Source organism: Thamnophis sirtalis, unplaced genomic scaffold (assembly GCF_051295495.1).
Source record: "Thamnophis sirtalis isolate CommonGarterSnake01/CBP01778 unplaced genomic scaffold, rThaSir2_p1.2 scaffold_6, whole genome shotgun sequence".
Classification (NCBI taxonomy): domain Eukaryota; kingdom Metazoa; phylum Chordata; class Lepidosauria; order Squamata; family Natricidae; genus Thamnophis; species Thamnophis sirtalis.
This window is the reverse complement of record NW_028261386.1, coordinates 16,940,767-16,953,670: the sequence shown is the minus strand read 5'-3', so window position 1 is coordinate 16,953,670 and position 12,904 is coordinate 16,940,767. Positions and strand designations below refer to the sequence as shown.

Here is a 12,904-nt window from a genome sequence, read left to right as displayed (position 1 = left end):
AAGGGAAATGAGGTTTTTTTTTTGAAGAAAATAGGAAAGGAGTAACCCCACAAATACTTTGGGATACGGCCAAGGCTTATATGAGAGGCCTAGCTATTAAACATACAACAGGCACACACAGGAAAAAATTAGAAGAGAGGGCAAAATGGGTAGCTAAACTGGAGGTGGTAGAAAAAGCCTTGCAACAGAACCCACTAGATGATAGGAAAAAAGAAGAAATGGCTAGAATTAAGCACGGGATCTCTCTTCTAGACCAGGAGGATGTCGCTCGGAAACTTAGGGGGATTAAGCAAAACTTTTTTGAGCATGCTAACAAACCGGGTCGTTGGCTCTCTTATAGACTTCGAAAAGAAAGAGAGAGCAGACGTATAGCTCAACTGCAGAATAGTAAAGGGGAATTAGTAGAAACCAAGGGGGAGAAACAGGAAATTATCCAAGGTTTTTTTCAGCAACTATATAGCAGGGAAGAAGTTTCTGAGGACCAAATTAAGGAATTTTTAGACAATGCAAATCTACCCAAGATCTCAAATGAAGCAAAAGGGGTACTGAACCAAAAGATAACAATAGATGAATTAGAAAAGGCAGTCAAAAAAATGGAAAACAACAAAACTCCTGGCATGGATGGTTTGCCAGTTGAAATCTATAAATCTTTTTTGGAAATTTTAGGACAAGAGATGATATTAATATTTAATGCTGTCTTGACGGATTCTATCGCACCGAAATCATGGGCCGAGGCTTATATAACCCTTTTGCCTAAAGCTGGAGCTGACCACACCCAAATTAAAAACTATAGGCCCATTTCACTTTTGAATGTGGATTATAAAATCTTTGCAGCTATACTGGCAGATAGACTTAAATTCTTCCTTAACAAATTTATACACCCTGATCAGAACGGCTTCCTGCCGTCAAGGCATTTGAAAGATAATGTTAGAATTATTTTGGATGCCTTAGAATATTATGAAGCTCGGCCGGATAAACAAGTGGCCTTTATGTTTCTTGATGCACAAAAGGCTTTTGATCGGGTAAATTGGAACTTTATGTTGTCACAACTAGAAAATATGAAGTTTGGAGAAAGCTTCTTAAATGCAATTTGGGCAATTTATGTACGACAAACCGCGACATTATTGGTAAACGGAGAAGAGGCGGGTGATATTGAGATTGGTAAAGGCACAAGACAAGGATGCCCATTATCCCCCCTACTGTTCATCCTCACATTAGAACCCCTTCTTAGAATAGTGAGAAGTGACACACAAATTAAAGGGTTACGAGCTAAAGCTCAGGAATTTAAGGTCCAGGCTTTCGCCGATGACCTTGTTTTTATCCTGGAGGATCCTATGGCTTCCGGGATACAACTTTTACGTAAAATAGAGGAGTACGGTAGGATAGCGGGGCTACGTATAAATAAAGAGAAGACAAAACTGTTAATTAAGAATATGACTCTGAACCAGAAAAGGGAAGTACAAAGCCTGTTAGGGATCAACATGGCCCACAAAGTACAATATTTGGGAATTTGGCTCACGGAGAGATGTTCCTCTATCAAGGTAGATAACTATATGAAATTGCTACAGCAGGTATCTAAAGATATGACTAATTGGAGTGGCAAACAACTGTCTCTGATGAGCAGGATTGCGACAGTCAAGACATATGTATTACCAAAATTTTTGTTTCTGTTTCAAACGGCACCAACTAAATTGGACAATTTTTTTTTAAATCTTTGGAGACAATAGTGACTCAATTTATATGGCAAGGCAAGAAAGCACGAATCAAAGCCCAAATATTGCAAAAAAGGAAGAGAACTGGGAGGCTTCGGAGTACCCAACTGGGAAGCATACTATAACGCAGCAATCATGACATGGGTGAAAGATTGGGTGATGTTAAGTAGAAGGCGCCTATTGGCTATAGAGGGACATGACCTCCCTCAGGGATGGCATGCCTCCCTCTGGCAAGAAAGAGACACCCCCCATAGGTATTTCATGGGACATTATATTCGGAAGACTTTGATGGGGGTCTGGGAAAAGATGAGGAAAAAATACTATCTTAGGGTTCCGTGCTGGTTGGCACCATTAGAGGCCTTAACACATCCCAGTGTATTTAATTGGACAAGAAACATAACATATAAACACATCATGACAGAAGATGGCAACATGAAAACAAAGATGGAATTAGAGCAGCAGGGCAGGAATCTGGAATGGTGGGAATATTTACAGGTTAGAAACAGGTTTAAAAGTGATAAGGTACGTTTTGGGATCTACCCAAACCCTCAGGGGCTAGATAAGATTCTGTTTGGTGGAGACAAGAAAATGTTATCGAAGATTTACCAATTTTTGACCTGCCAAGATGCTAATGAAGAGATGGACAAAAGCCTTCTAATAGCATGGGAGAGAAACCTTGGCTATGAAATTGAAATGGGCAAATGGTGGGATCTATGGAGTAAGACCATTAAACTTACAATATCTACAGCATTCAAAGAAAACATATACAAGATGGTTTATAGGTGGCACTTCCCCCCAACGAGGTTAGCCAAGATGTTCCCTGGGTTATCTCCATTGTGTTGGAAATGTGGAAGAAAGGATGGCACATTCTACCATATTTGGTGGTCCTGTACTGAGGCCATGAAATACTGGAAAAGGATTAAAAAATGGCTAAAAGAAGTTACCGGGGCAAGCATGGAATGGAGACCCGAGAACCTTCTACTAAGCATTAAACCAGAAAACATGAGCAATTCAATATGGCATTTGAGCCTACATATAATTGTGGCCGCAAGAATAACTTATGCACAATTTTGGAAATCCACTACCATACCGTCGGAAGATGCTATAATTAAAAAGATCTATGAATGTGCAGAAATGGATAGAATGACGGGTTGGCTGAGGGACAAAGGAGAAACGGAACATTATCTTAGCTGGAACCTATGGTATATGTGGGCGACAAGGAGAACAGCAGGGACTTAAAATGGGGAAAGTTAAAAGTGAACATGGGTATTGTAATAGATCCCTGAACTTTGCAATGAGAAGATGTGGCTTAGAGACCTAACAATGAGGAAGGAAAGAAAAAAGTTGGGCTGTGAATGACTGTCACCGCGGGGGGGGAGGGGAGAGGGGGTTGTATGTTTAAAATTGTATTTGTATCTGTATGTTTTATGCTTAAAAAAATGTATAACTAATGAATGCCGATACAAAAGGCTGTATATTTACTTTATATTGTTATGTATGTTTTGTCTTTTCTTATGTTGTTGTATTTTTCTTTCTGTTTTTAAAGGTAATAATGTTTAATAAAAATTATATTTAAAAAAAATAAAATAACAACCATTGAAACTAAGTGTAAGGAATCCTAACAATGAACATCTTATATAATGAAGGGGATGTGGTGGCTCAGTGGCTGAGATGCTGAGGTTGTCGATCAGAAAGGTTGGTAGTTCAGCGGTTCGAATCCCTAGTGCTGCATAATAGAATGAGCTCCCGTTACTTGTCCCAGCTTCTGCCAACCTAGCAGTTCAAAACCATGTGAAAAATGCAAGTAGAAAAATAGGGGCCACGTTTGGTGGGAAGGTAATAGCGTTCCGTGTGCCTTTGGCGTTGAGGTATGCCAGCCACATGACCACGGAGACGTCTTCGGACAGCACTGGCTCTTCGGCTTTGAAACGGAGATGAGCACCATCCCCTAGAGTTGGAAATGACTAGCATGCAAGTGTGGAGGAACCTTTACCTTTACCTATAATGGAACCAATGAGCCAAACTATTGGGGAAGAAAGAAAGGCGGTCCTTCTGTATGTCATGTATGGAATTGAGAGGGATGCCCAGCTGTTTATGAAATGTTTTAGCAATTTTTTAAAAAAAATACAGCTTGTAAAAGAAAAGCCCATCAAAAAGATAATATTAGGCTCAGGGATGTACAGCTGTACAATGTATTGGGAACCTTGTAAGGAGAAAAAAAATGCATTGTAAAAAATATAGGGCATTGCAAAACATTATCAGCTGCTTGCTGTAATGTAGACGACCTAGTGATAAAATGTATGAGAGGTTGATGAATCATACTGTAATAGCAACAATAACCACGATAAAATAATAATTAAGAACTTGAAGGGTTTGTGAACAGGCTGCTGAGTGCTATTAGGCAAGTGGCTATATTGTATAATTCTTGAGGATCAAAAACAGTATCTTTTTAGTTGGAAGAAGAATAAATGAAAGATTGTATGATAAAGTGCTATAAGAACTTTGGACACAATATAATGATGGAACTGTAATACAATAGATGAATGGCCTACAGGAAACTGAGTCCAAAATTATGGTGGTAAGCCGTTGCAGTCATAAATTGAGGCAATGAGGCATCATGCGACTGGACCCAATTCTTTTGTCAATTTTACACGCGGTATTAAATGAACACCATAGTCATTAAGCAAATCTATTTCCCCAATGGGTATTGTTGTTTTTTTCTGGAAACTGGAAGTAAGCCCTGGAAATCAGCAAAAACCCATAACAAATTTTGGTCCTGTGTCCGCAGGATGCAGCAAACAGGTATAAATCTGAGCCAATTGCCAAGTGCCCAAAATGGGATCATGTGATGGTGAAGGTGGGGTGCAGTTGTCACAACTTTGAAAAGAGTGGCTCTTGGGAGGTCCTTCGTAACTTCAAACTGTTAGGTAACTGTTCATTAGCCGAGGTAGCGCAGTGGTTAGAGTGCAGCACTGCACTTCAGCTGACTGCTAGCTGGAGTTTGGCAGTTCAAATCTCACTGGCTGAAGGTTGACTCAGACTTCCATCCTTCCATGGTGGGTAAAATGAGGAGCCAGATTGTTGGGGGCAATATGCTGACTCTGTAAACTGCTTAGAGAGAGCTGAAAAAGCACTATGGAGTGGTTATAAGTCTAAGTGCTATTGCTATAAGCCGAGGAATTACCAGCAACTTAAAAGAATTTTAATAAAATGCTGTACCATTGGCATAGACTCCAGAAAAATTGTCTAGAACAGTGTGTTTCAACCTCAGCAGTTTTAAGATGTGTTGACTTCCACACCCAGAATTCCTTAGCCACCATAGATGGCAAATCTACGGAATTCTGGGAATTGAAGTCCACACGTTTTAAAGTGACTAAGGTTGAGAAACACTGGTCTAGACCAGTGGTTCCCAAACTTGGCAACTTTAAGACTTGTGGACTTCAACTCCCAGAATTCTCCAGCTAGCTCTTCTGGCTGGAGAACTCTGGGAGTTGAAGTCCACAAGTCTTAAAGTTGCCAAGTTTGGGAACCGCTGGTCTAGACTATATAAAGGTGCTTCAAATTTATGTTGGAAATGTGGACAACATAAAGGGCCATTTTATTATGCCTGTGGAGGTAAAAAAGACAGAAATTCTGGGTTCAAATACCTATAATGATACAAAAAAACATTGATCATCAACAACCAGAACTTTTCTTGTTGTCAAAAGCCATCTTTTGCATTGTGCCTTCAGACCTGTCACATTTAATGTTGTGGGAAATTGGGAGGGGGGATTATATGGAGTGGGATAGCTATAGCCAAGAGCCAAGGTGGCGCAGTGGTTAAATGCAGCACTGCAGGCTACTGCTAGATCAGCAGTTCAGCGGTTCAAATCTCACCGGCTCAGGGTTGACTCACCCTTCCATCCTTCCGAGGTGGGTAAAATGAGGACCCAGATTGTTGGGGGCAATATGCTGAATCTCTGTAAACCGCTTAGAGAGGGCTGAAAGCCCTATGAAGCGGTATATAAGTCTACTGCTATTGCTATTGCTATAGTTAAAATGACATTCCTTTCTCAGAGAGTAAAGATCATCCTGCCCTGCACCTGGACTGGTGTGCCTGGGAGGCGTCTGCAGTTGGGACAGTGTTGATTGGACCATGTGATGGACATGTGGGTGCTGGGCAGGGACTTGAACTTTCATTTGGGTGGGGAAAACCTGGAAGCTTTCAGATTTGGGTTTTCCCATATGTGCCAATATGATATATCTAATAAAATAGAACTTTGAGGAACTTCTAGTCTTGGAGTCTTCTTTCATTAGGGGGTGTTACTTGGAACTCTGACATTTGTTTGGATTAATGGACAGTCAATTAGAAAAGAGCCACAGAAGATTATTGTTTTGTAAGATACTTGCTGCAAGACTATTATGTTCAAAAAATGGGAAGAAATACCCAGGGTGAAGGAATGGTTGATGAAGATGACAGAATAGCAGAGGTGGCAAAATTTGATTAAAGAAAGATCAACAATTGCATTTTATGAGTGAGTGGAAATTCCTTTGCTGAAAAAAAGATGGGGAGAAATGAACTTACGAGTAATGGGTTTGATGATTAGAAAGGATAGCTTATGGAAATAAGGAAATTGCAATGTGACTTGAGAGAGAGAGGTCAAAACATAAATGTACCGTATGTGTAATCAATCTCAAGATCGAAAGCTGCTCCTTTATATTTTTTTCTATTTTCCTTTCCACTATTTACTGCTTTTCTTTATTGTTTTTTTGGTTTATGATTTTATGGTAAAAGGTTCTTCAATTTCCCTCTTCTATTTTTGGTTTAAGAGATAAAGATCATAGAGATACAAATAGAGACAGACAGACACACATACACAGACACACACGGCACCAAAAAGGTTCGCCATCACTGATCTATGATATTCTTAATCATCTTCAACATTCTATCAAATTTCAAAATATTTGAAAATTCTAACTTCAAAGTTCATTCTTTGCTTTTATGAAGTATCAACAGAAAAACCATTGCTTAGATAATTCCAATCTTTGCAGGTGTAGAAGCATCCCAGCATCTGAATATCTTTTCCATGCCCTTCATAGATATCCCAACAAGTGCTAGTCAGGGAGATATTTCTTGATTATTGACTCTTTTATTCTTGATTGCCCATTCTACAAAACTAGACACGACCAATCGATTCAGTATCACCACTAACAGTTCTAAGGCCAGTTGCTCTATTTTTTTGTGACTAGTTTGGTCTTCTTTCTATTTAATTTTAGTTCCATTTTTAAACTGGATTTGGAGGGCTTCCTTTTCTGATTCTTTCTCGCTGTCCCGCCCCCAGTGCTTCTTGCTAGTTAAGAATGGATCAGAGCATTTGGATACTCAACGGGAGCAAACTTTCCCCACCCTTGATGCAAGCTGTGGGTATGTGGGTGGGCTGGGTGGTACCACTGGGGAGCTGTGCGCTGTGTGTTCCCTGATCTGTCCCTCTCTGTGTCTGTGTTGCAGGAGTGGGCGGACGTGTGCTGCCGAGGCCTCCGGAGTGTTCATGCCTACATCTTGGTCTATGACATCTGTTGTTTTGACAGCTTTGAGTATGTCAAAACCATTAGGCAGCAGATCCTAGAAACAAGGTAAAAATATGCCTCTGCTTCATCCCACCCTGGACTTGAGAATCAGAGAAGGGAGGGGACCCAGATGTTAGTGCCGGGAATTTTAGAAAGCAGCACAAATTCCCAGATAGCGGATGTGCAGTCCTTGTCAACCTCTTTCTGCTTGGAGTAACCTCTGGACTGGTAGTGAACAGGATTAGTATAGGAATCCTGTAAAAAGCAGGAATCCTCATTTGAGAAAGTGAATGGAAGCGAGTAGAGTATGACGCAAGGGCTCTTTAAAAAGCCATGGAAATCCCTGCAGCTGCAGGGTTGTTGTCCACTGCTTTCAAAGAGCTTTTTAGGTTCAGTTTTGGTTGTTGGATCAGCAAAGAGAGGGAGAAGGATTATACAACGTGAACAGGAGCCGAGGTGGCGCAGTGGTTAGGGTGCAGTACTGCAGGCCACTTCAGCTGACTGTTATCTGCAGTTCAGCGGTTCTAATCTCACCGGCTCAGGGTTGACTCAGCCTTCCATCCTTCCGAGGTGGGTAAAATGAGGACCCGGATTGTTGTTGGGGGCGATATGCTGACTCTGTAAATCACTTAGAGAGGGCTGAAAGCCCTATGAAGCGGTATATAAGTCTAACTGCTATTGCTATTGCTAACTGCTAACATTGGGTCCTGTCTAACGAAATGAAATTCAATAGTGAAAAAGTAAGGTTCTACATTTAGGTAAGCTAACCCTAACCCTATCTCCCCAACTGCAGCTATTTCACTGTGCCCAAGGCATATGACTGACTGAACCATGCAGCCCACTTAACAATAGTGGGTTCTGGATCCCATCGCAACCAGTACGCTGCGACGGGGCTGGGAGTGCTCGTCAGGCAAGCGCGCTGCACATGCCACCACCCAGCAACACTCAGCTGCTTAGCGGAGGTGGCGCAGGCGCTGCACGCTGCGTGTGTGCGCACAATTGGCCCGTTTGCATCAAAAAGCAGGCAGGTGGGTGGGCCAAACGAGCCACCATTCCGGTATGGTGGCTGCTGCTCCCAGCTACCACCAGTACGCCTGTACCGGCTGTACCGCCCGGAACCCACCACTGCCATTTAACCTATAGTTCCAGGGATGGTCCAGGGTGACCTCCCTACAACGATAATCTCAAAAGAGACTTTGTGTTACTTTTCCCAACACATTCCCAGCCATTGACTTTCGTGGATAAAGTAGTTGAGGAAAAAATGTGATGAAAACAAAGGTTGGGTTGTTGGGTTGTGTTGTACCTGCGTCTTTCAGAGATTTAGGAAGGAATTGGTTGGGATCACAGTTTTCATAATTCCCATACTTTGTGGCTAGAAGGACACCTAGCCCTCCTATTGTTCCCCTTATTCTACCACCTTGGCTTGGGTTTTCAAACTCTTCACGAGACGTTTTCCTTTCTTTGTTGCCAGAGTCATTGGGACCTCAGATACGCCCATCATCATTGTTGGGAACAAGCGGGACCTCCAGAAAGGCCGAGTTATTCCCCGCTGGAATGTCTCCAACCTTGTGAAGAAGACATGGAAGTGTGGTTACATTGAGTGCTCGGCCAAATACAACTGGCACATCCTCTTGCTCTTCAGCGAACTTCTGAAGAGTGTGGGCTGCGCACGATGTAAGCACGTTCACACTGCCATCCGCTTCCAGGGGGCCCTGCGGAGGAACCGATGCACCATTATGTGAGACCTTAAGGACCTGCTATCCCCACCACCATCATCTCTGAGGGCAGCTTCTCCCCACTTGCCTGCCATGTGCATGGGAACCCCCACTTTTTTTTAAAAAAAAATCCGGATTCAGCTGGGCTAGAAGTTCTTCGCAAGCAGCTCTGTCCACAAAGGAAGCCACAGCCCTTATCCTCATTGAGGCCAGCTGGTTTTTGTTTTGTTTTTCCTTGCTGATCCTTGATGTGTTGAGGAGGGTTGCTTCTTTACACATAGGAGTCCTTTTGGTTTGGATCATAGACCAGGAGGTGCTGGAATCTACAGATGGAGCAAAAATGCAGCGAGTCGACCTGAAGGAGGGGAATGCGTCTAGTTCACTCTCTTGCAGCCAGTATATTAATCTACCAAATGTGGGATAAGTTAATACTTTGTGAATAATGCGATGCAAATTAAGAGGAGCAAATGGCCTCTTGATATAGAACTAGGCAGCCAGCCCAATGGGGATGGGCAATCTTTGGCTCTCCAGATGTTGCTAAGCTGCAACTTAGCAGTCTTAACTGGTAATGCAAGGAGAGCGTAATGCTGGATGTTCTAATTCGGCAAGGTCTAGAGGCCCACAGAGCATCCAGGTCAGCACTCCTGTCATGCAAGATGACTTGCATGCTGGCTCAAAACCAGGGTGGGATATTTCAGGAGGAAAGAGGAGTATAGAATGAGTGGGTAAAAGAGTTGAACAAGGGAGCCAAGAAAAGCCAGCAGAGATGGGACTGGTAAGGATTAGTAAGGGCAACTGAAAGGAAAGGATGAGATCTCTCAGGTCATATGTATGTTGAGATGGTAGATCCGCCTGATGTGTTTCACAGTACATGTTTATAGAGAGAGGGGAAACCTTTCAGTCTGGACACAAAGTAAACGAGGTTTGTTACTAAACTCCAGAGGTTCTGACGATGTGATAGCATGAGTCCATGAGATATAATTTGCTTATATTTACACATTTTTCCAGGCGCACACAAACCATCTCTCTGCATTTAAAATTCAGAATATACACCTCTGGCTCTCCTGGTGTTGCTGAACTACAACTTCCACGTGTCCCAGTATTGTCCATGCTGACTGGAAGATGTAGATCAGGGGTCCCCAAACTTGGCAAATTTAAGACTTGTGGACGTCAACTCCCAGAATTCTCCAGCCATGCTGGCTGGAGAATTCTGGGAGTTGACATCCACAAGTCTTAAACTTGCCAAGTTTGAAGACCTCTGATCAACTATGTTTTCCTGCCCTTGTTAAGACTTCTGTCAATGGCCACGGTATCAGAGGCTAATGGGCAATAAGGTTCAGCCACCTGGTCACAGGTTTCAACCTTTGTCATACTTAAATGTTCCAGTCTTGTTATTTTGATTATACAAGCATGGTGCACAAGTCCCAAAAGTACTTTTTCAGAAAGCAACTGGGCTTTGTTTTTTCTTGTTTGTAAATGTGTTTTTATTTTCCATTTTCATTTCGTACAGTCACATATATACTGTGCATAACCGGGGCCATATAACATTAAACAATAAACACAGCCATTCTTCTTGTCAACAATACCCCCCAAAATAGAAACCCAATGTACCTCTTCGACTCTCCATACACCCTTTCTTTCGCCCCCCTCCAACTTTCCATCTTCCCTCCAACATTCCCCTCTACCCTACTTCCCCTCCCCCTCTACCACTCCTCTCTCCCAGTACACTCCCTCCCTTCCTTCTCATCCTCCCTCTTTTCTTGAAGATGTTTCATTTCTCATTCTTGGATGAGACGTGAAACGTCTTTAAGGAAAAACAAAGTCCAGTCGCCTTTTGAAAAAAGCACCTTTGGGACAACCCTGACCTGGATGACTGAGAAATCTCCACAGGCAGGGTTGACAAGGACTCAGAAATTAAGACTTGGGGAAGGGCTGCTCATTTGGGGCAGAGGAAGATCTCCCCCTGCTCATAGCTTATCGATTTATTTTGCTTGATGACCTTAACTGTAGAATCCTCCAACACATTCTTTTTAAAATGCCAACTTGTTTGTATTTCTCCTGTCCATGAGCACCGAGAGCTAAGAAGCTTACCCATATATCTTCCAAATAATATTAAAACACCCAGGGAAGTGGAGGAAATCCCAGGCATTGGAGCACAGTCAAGAAGGATCTCCCTGCAAACACACTTGAGACTCTTCGTTGAGGCACACCTAGGAGAAAATTCCTTATAGAACCACCAGTGTGGAAGTGTCATCTTCAGGCTGGCTGTCTTGATTCCTTCAGGCTTCATAGGGGACATGTTCTCCTAAGAGAGAAGAGTTCTTGGACATGCATGGAAAACAAGCAAATTGACAAAACGTCCTAGGCAAGCCTCCTCAAGATGCTACTTTCTACGTGCATTAAAACACAAACACACACAACAACAACAACAAATCATTCTGTCATACGTGGCACAGCCTTGGCTGACAGGTTTGCCCATAGAGGCTTTGTCCAATACCGTCTTTCCAGGCAGATACCTCTTTAAAGAAATCAAACTTTAGAACAATCTATTTGGTCTTCATGCTAATTTATAGATGGTTTGTTTTCTGATAATTATAAATAAAGAGGCTGACTGGTTTTGCCATTGGCTCCCTGTTGTTTGCATTCTGATCTAAGAGCATCTTCTAGTTCTGACTGAGGCTTCCCAAGAGCAAAACTTTGCAAGGAGTCTCTGAGAATCACTAACCAATTAAGTGAACTAATTGTCTCTTGCAAACTCCGCTCCCCTTTTGCTCTTCTTTTATTTCCTCTGGGAGGGGCCATTCATCGTCCACCGGTGTCCTTACTCCCAAGTCGACCCCTGTTCTTTAGCTGTTCCCTTTGTCTGGCAACTCTGCGCATGTGCACACTGGGAACAGGCTCCAGCTGTTTGTCTGCCTCACTGATGTCTGACTCTGAAGGCAGCTGATAACTGACATACGGCTGTGGCTCCCTCTCTGCCTCTGACACAAAGCCCACATCAGAGCCTTCCCTAGACTCCAGGACTGGCCCATGTTCCTCCCCAACCTCCTCACTGTCCGAATCTGCTGCCAGCTCTGCAGTCCGCTGGGGGGAGGCCACAACATCTTCCTTCAGTGTTATCTTCTACAACCTCCCTTAAACAAAATAAAATCTAAACCATTCAGGGGTTCTGCTTCAGTCTCTGGAATACAATAGCTTTCAATAGTAACTTAAAATATAGGTAGTCCTCAACCTATGACCATTTGTTTAATGACCACTCTGACCCACAACGGCACTGACGTATGACTGTTTTTCACACTTACAACCATTTCAGCATCCCCATGGCCACCTGACCAAAATTCTGATATTTGGCAACTGGTTCATAGTTATGAAGGTTGCAGTGATCTCCCTGTGCGACCTTCTGACCAGCAAACTGAATGGGGAAGCCAGATTCATTTAACAACCGTGTTACTAACTTAACAGCTGCAGTGATTTACGGCTCGATTACTGCAACACACTCTACATGGGGCTGCCCTTGAAGAGTGTTTGGAGACTGCAGTTGGTCCAGAATGCAGCCGCGCGAGCGATATTGGGTGTACCTCGGTACACCCATGTTACACCTATCCTCCGCGAGCTGCACTGGCTTCCCATTAGTCTCCGGACGTGCTACAAAGTACTGGTGATTATCTTTAAAGCCCTACAAGGCATTGGACCTGGATATCTGAGAGACTGTTTCCTGCTACACACCTCCCAACGTCCGATAAGAACCCACAGGCTAGGCCTCCTCCGGGTGCCGTTGACCGGACAATGCCGACTGGCGACCACTCGGGGGAGAGCCTTTTCTGTAGCTGCTCCGGCTCTGTGGAACGAGCTACCAGCAGAGATCCAGATCCTTCCCACCCTCGTGGCCTTCCAAAAAGCCACCAAAACCTGGCTGTTCCGACAGGCCTG

General features: G+C 43.2%; 1 protein-coding gene across 2 annotated transcripts in view; it reads left to right on the top strand.

The window, feature by feature from the left end:
* Nucleotides 1–11,595, top strand: part of RASL10B (RAS like family 10 member B) — a 61,359-nt gene extending 49,764 nt beyond the window's left edge. For both annotated transcript variants that reach the window (XM_087717276.1, XM_087717275.1), the window contains 2 exons: nucleotides 7,201–7,325; nucleotides 8,731–11,595. In XM_087717276.1, coding sequence (XP_087573402.1) covers nucleotides 7,201–7,325; nucleotides 8,731–9,001 — 396 coding nt within the window. In that variant the 3' untranslated portion in view covers nucleotides 9,002–11,595. The remainder of the gene's footprint in view (nucleotides 1–7,200; nucleotides 7,326–8,730) is intronic.
* The last annotated feature ends 1,309 nt before the right edge of the window (nucleotides 11,596–12,904 follow it).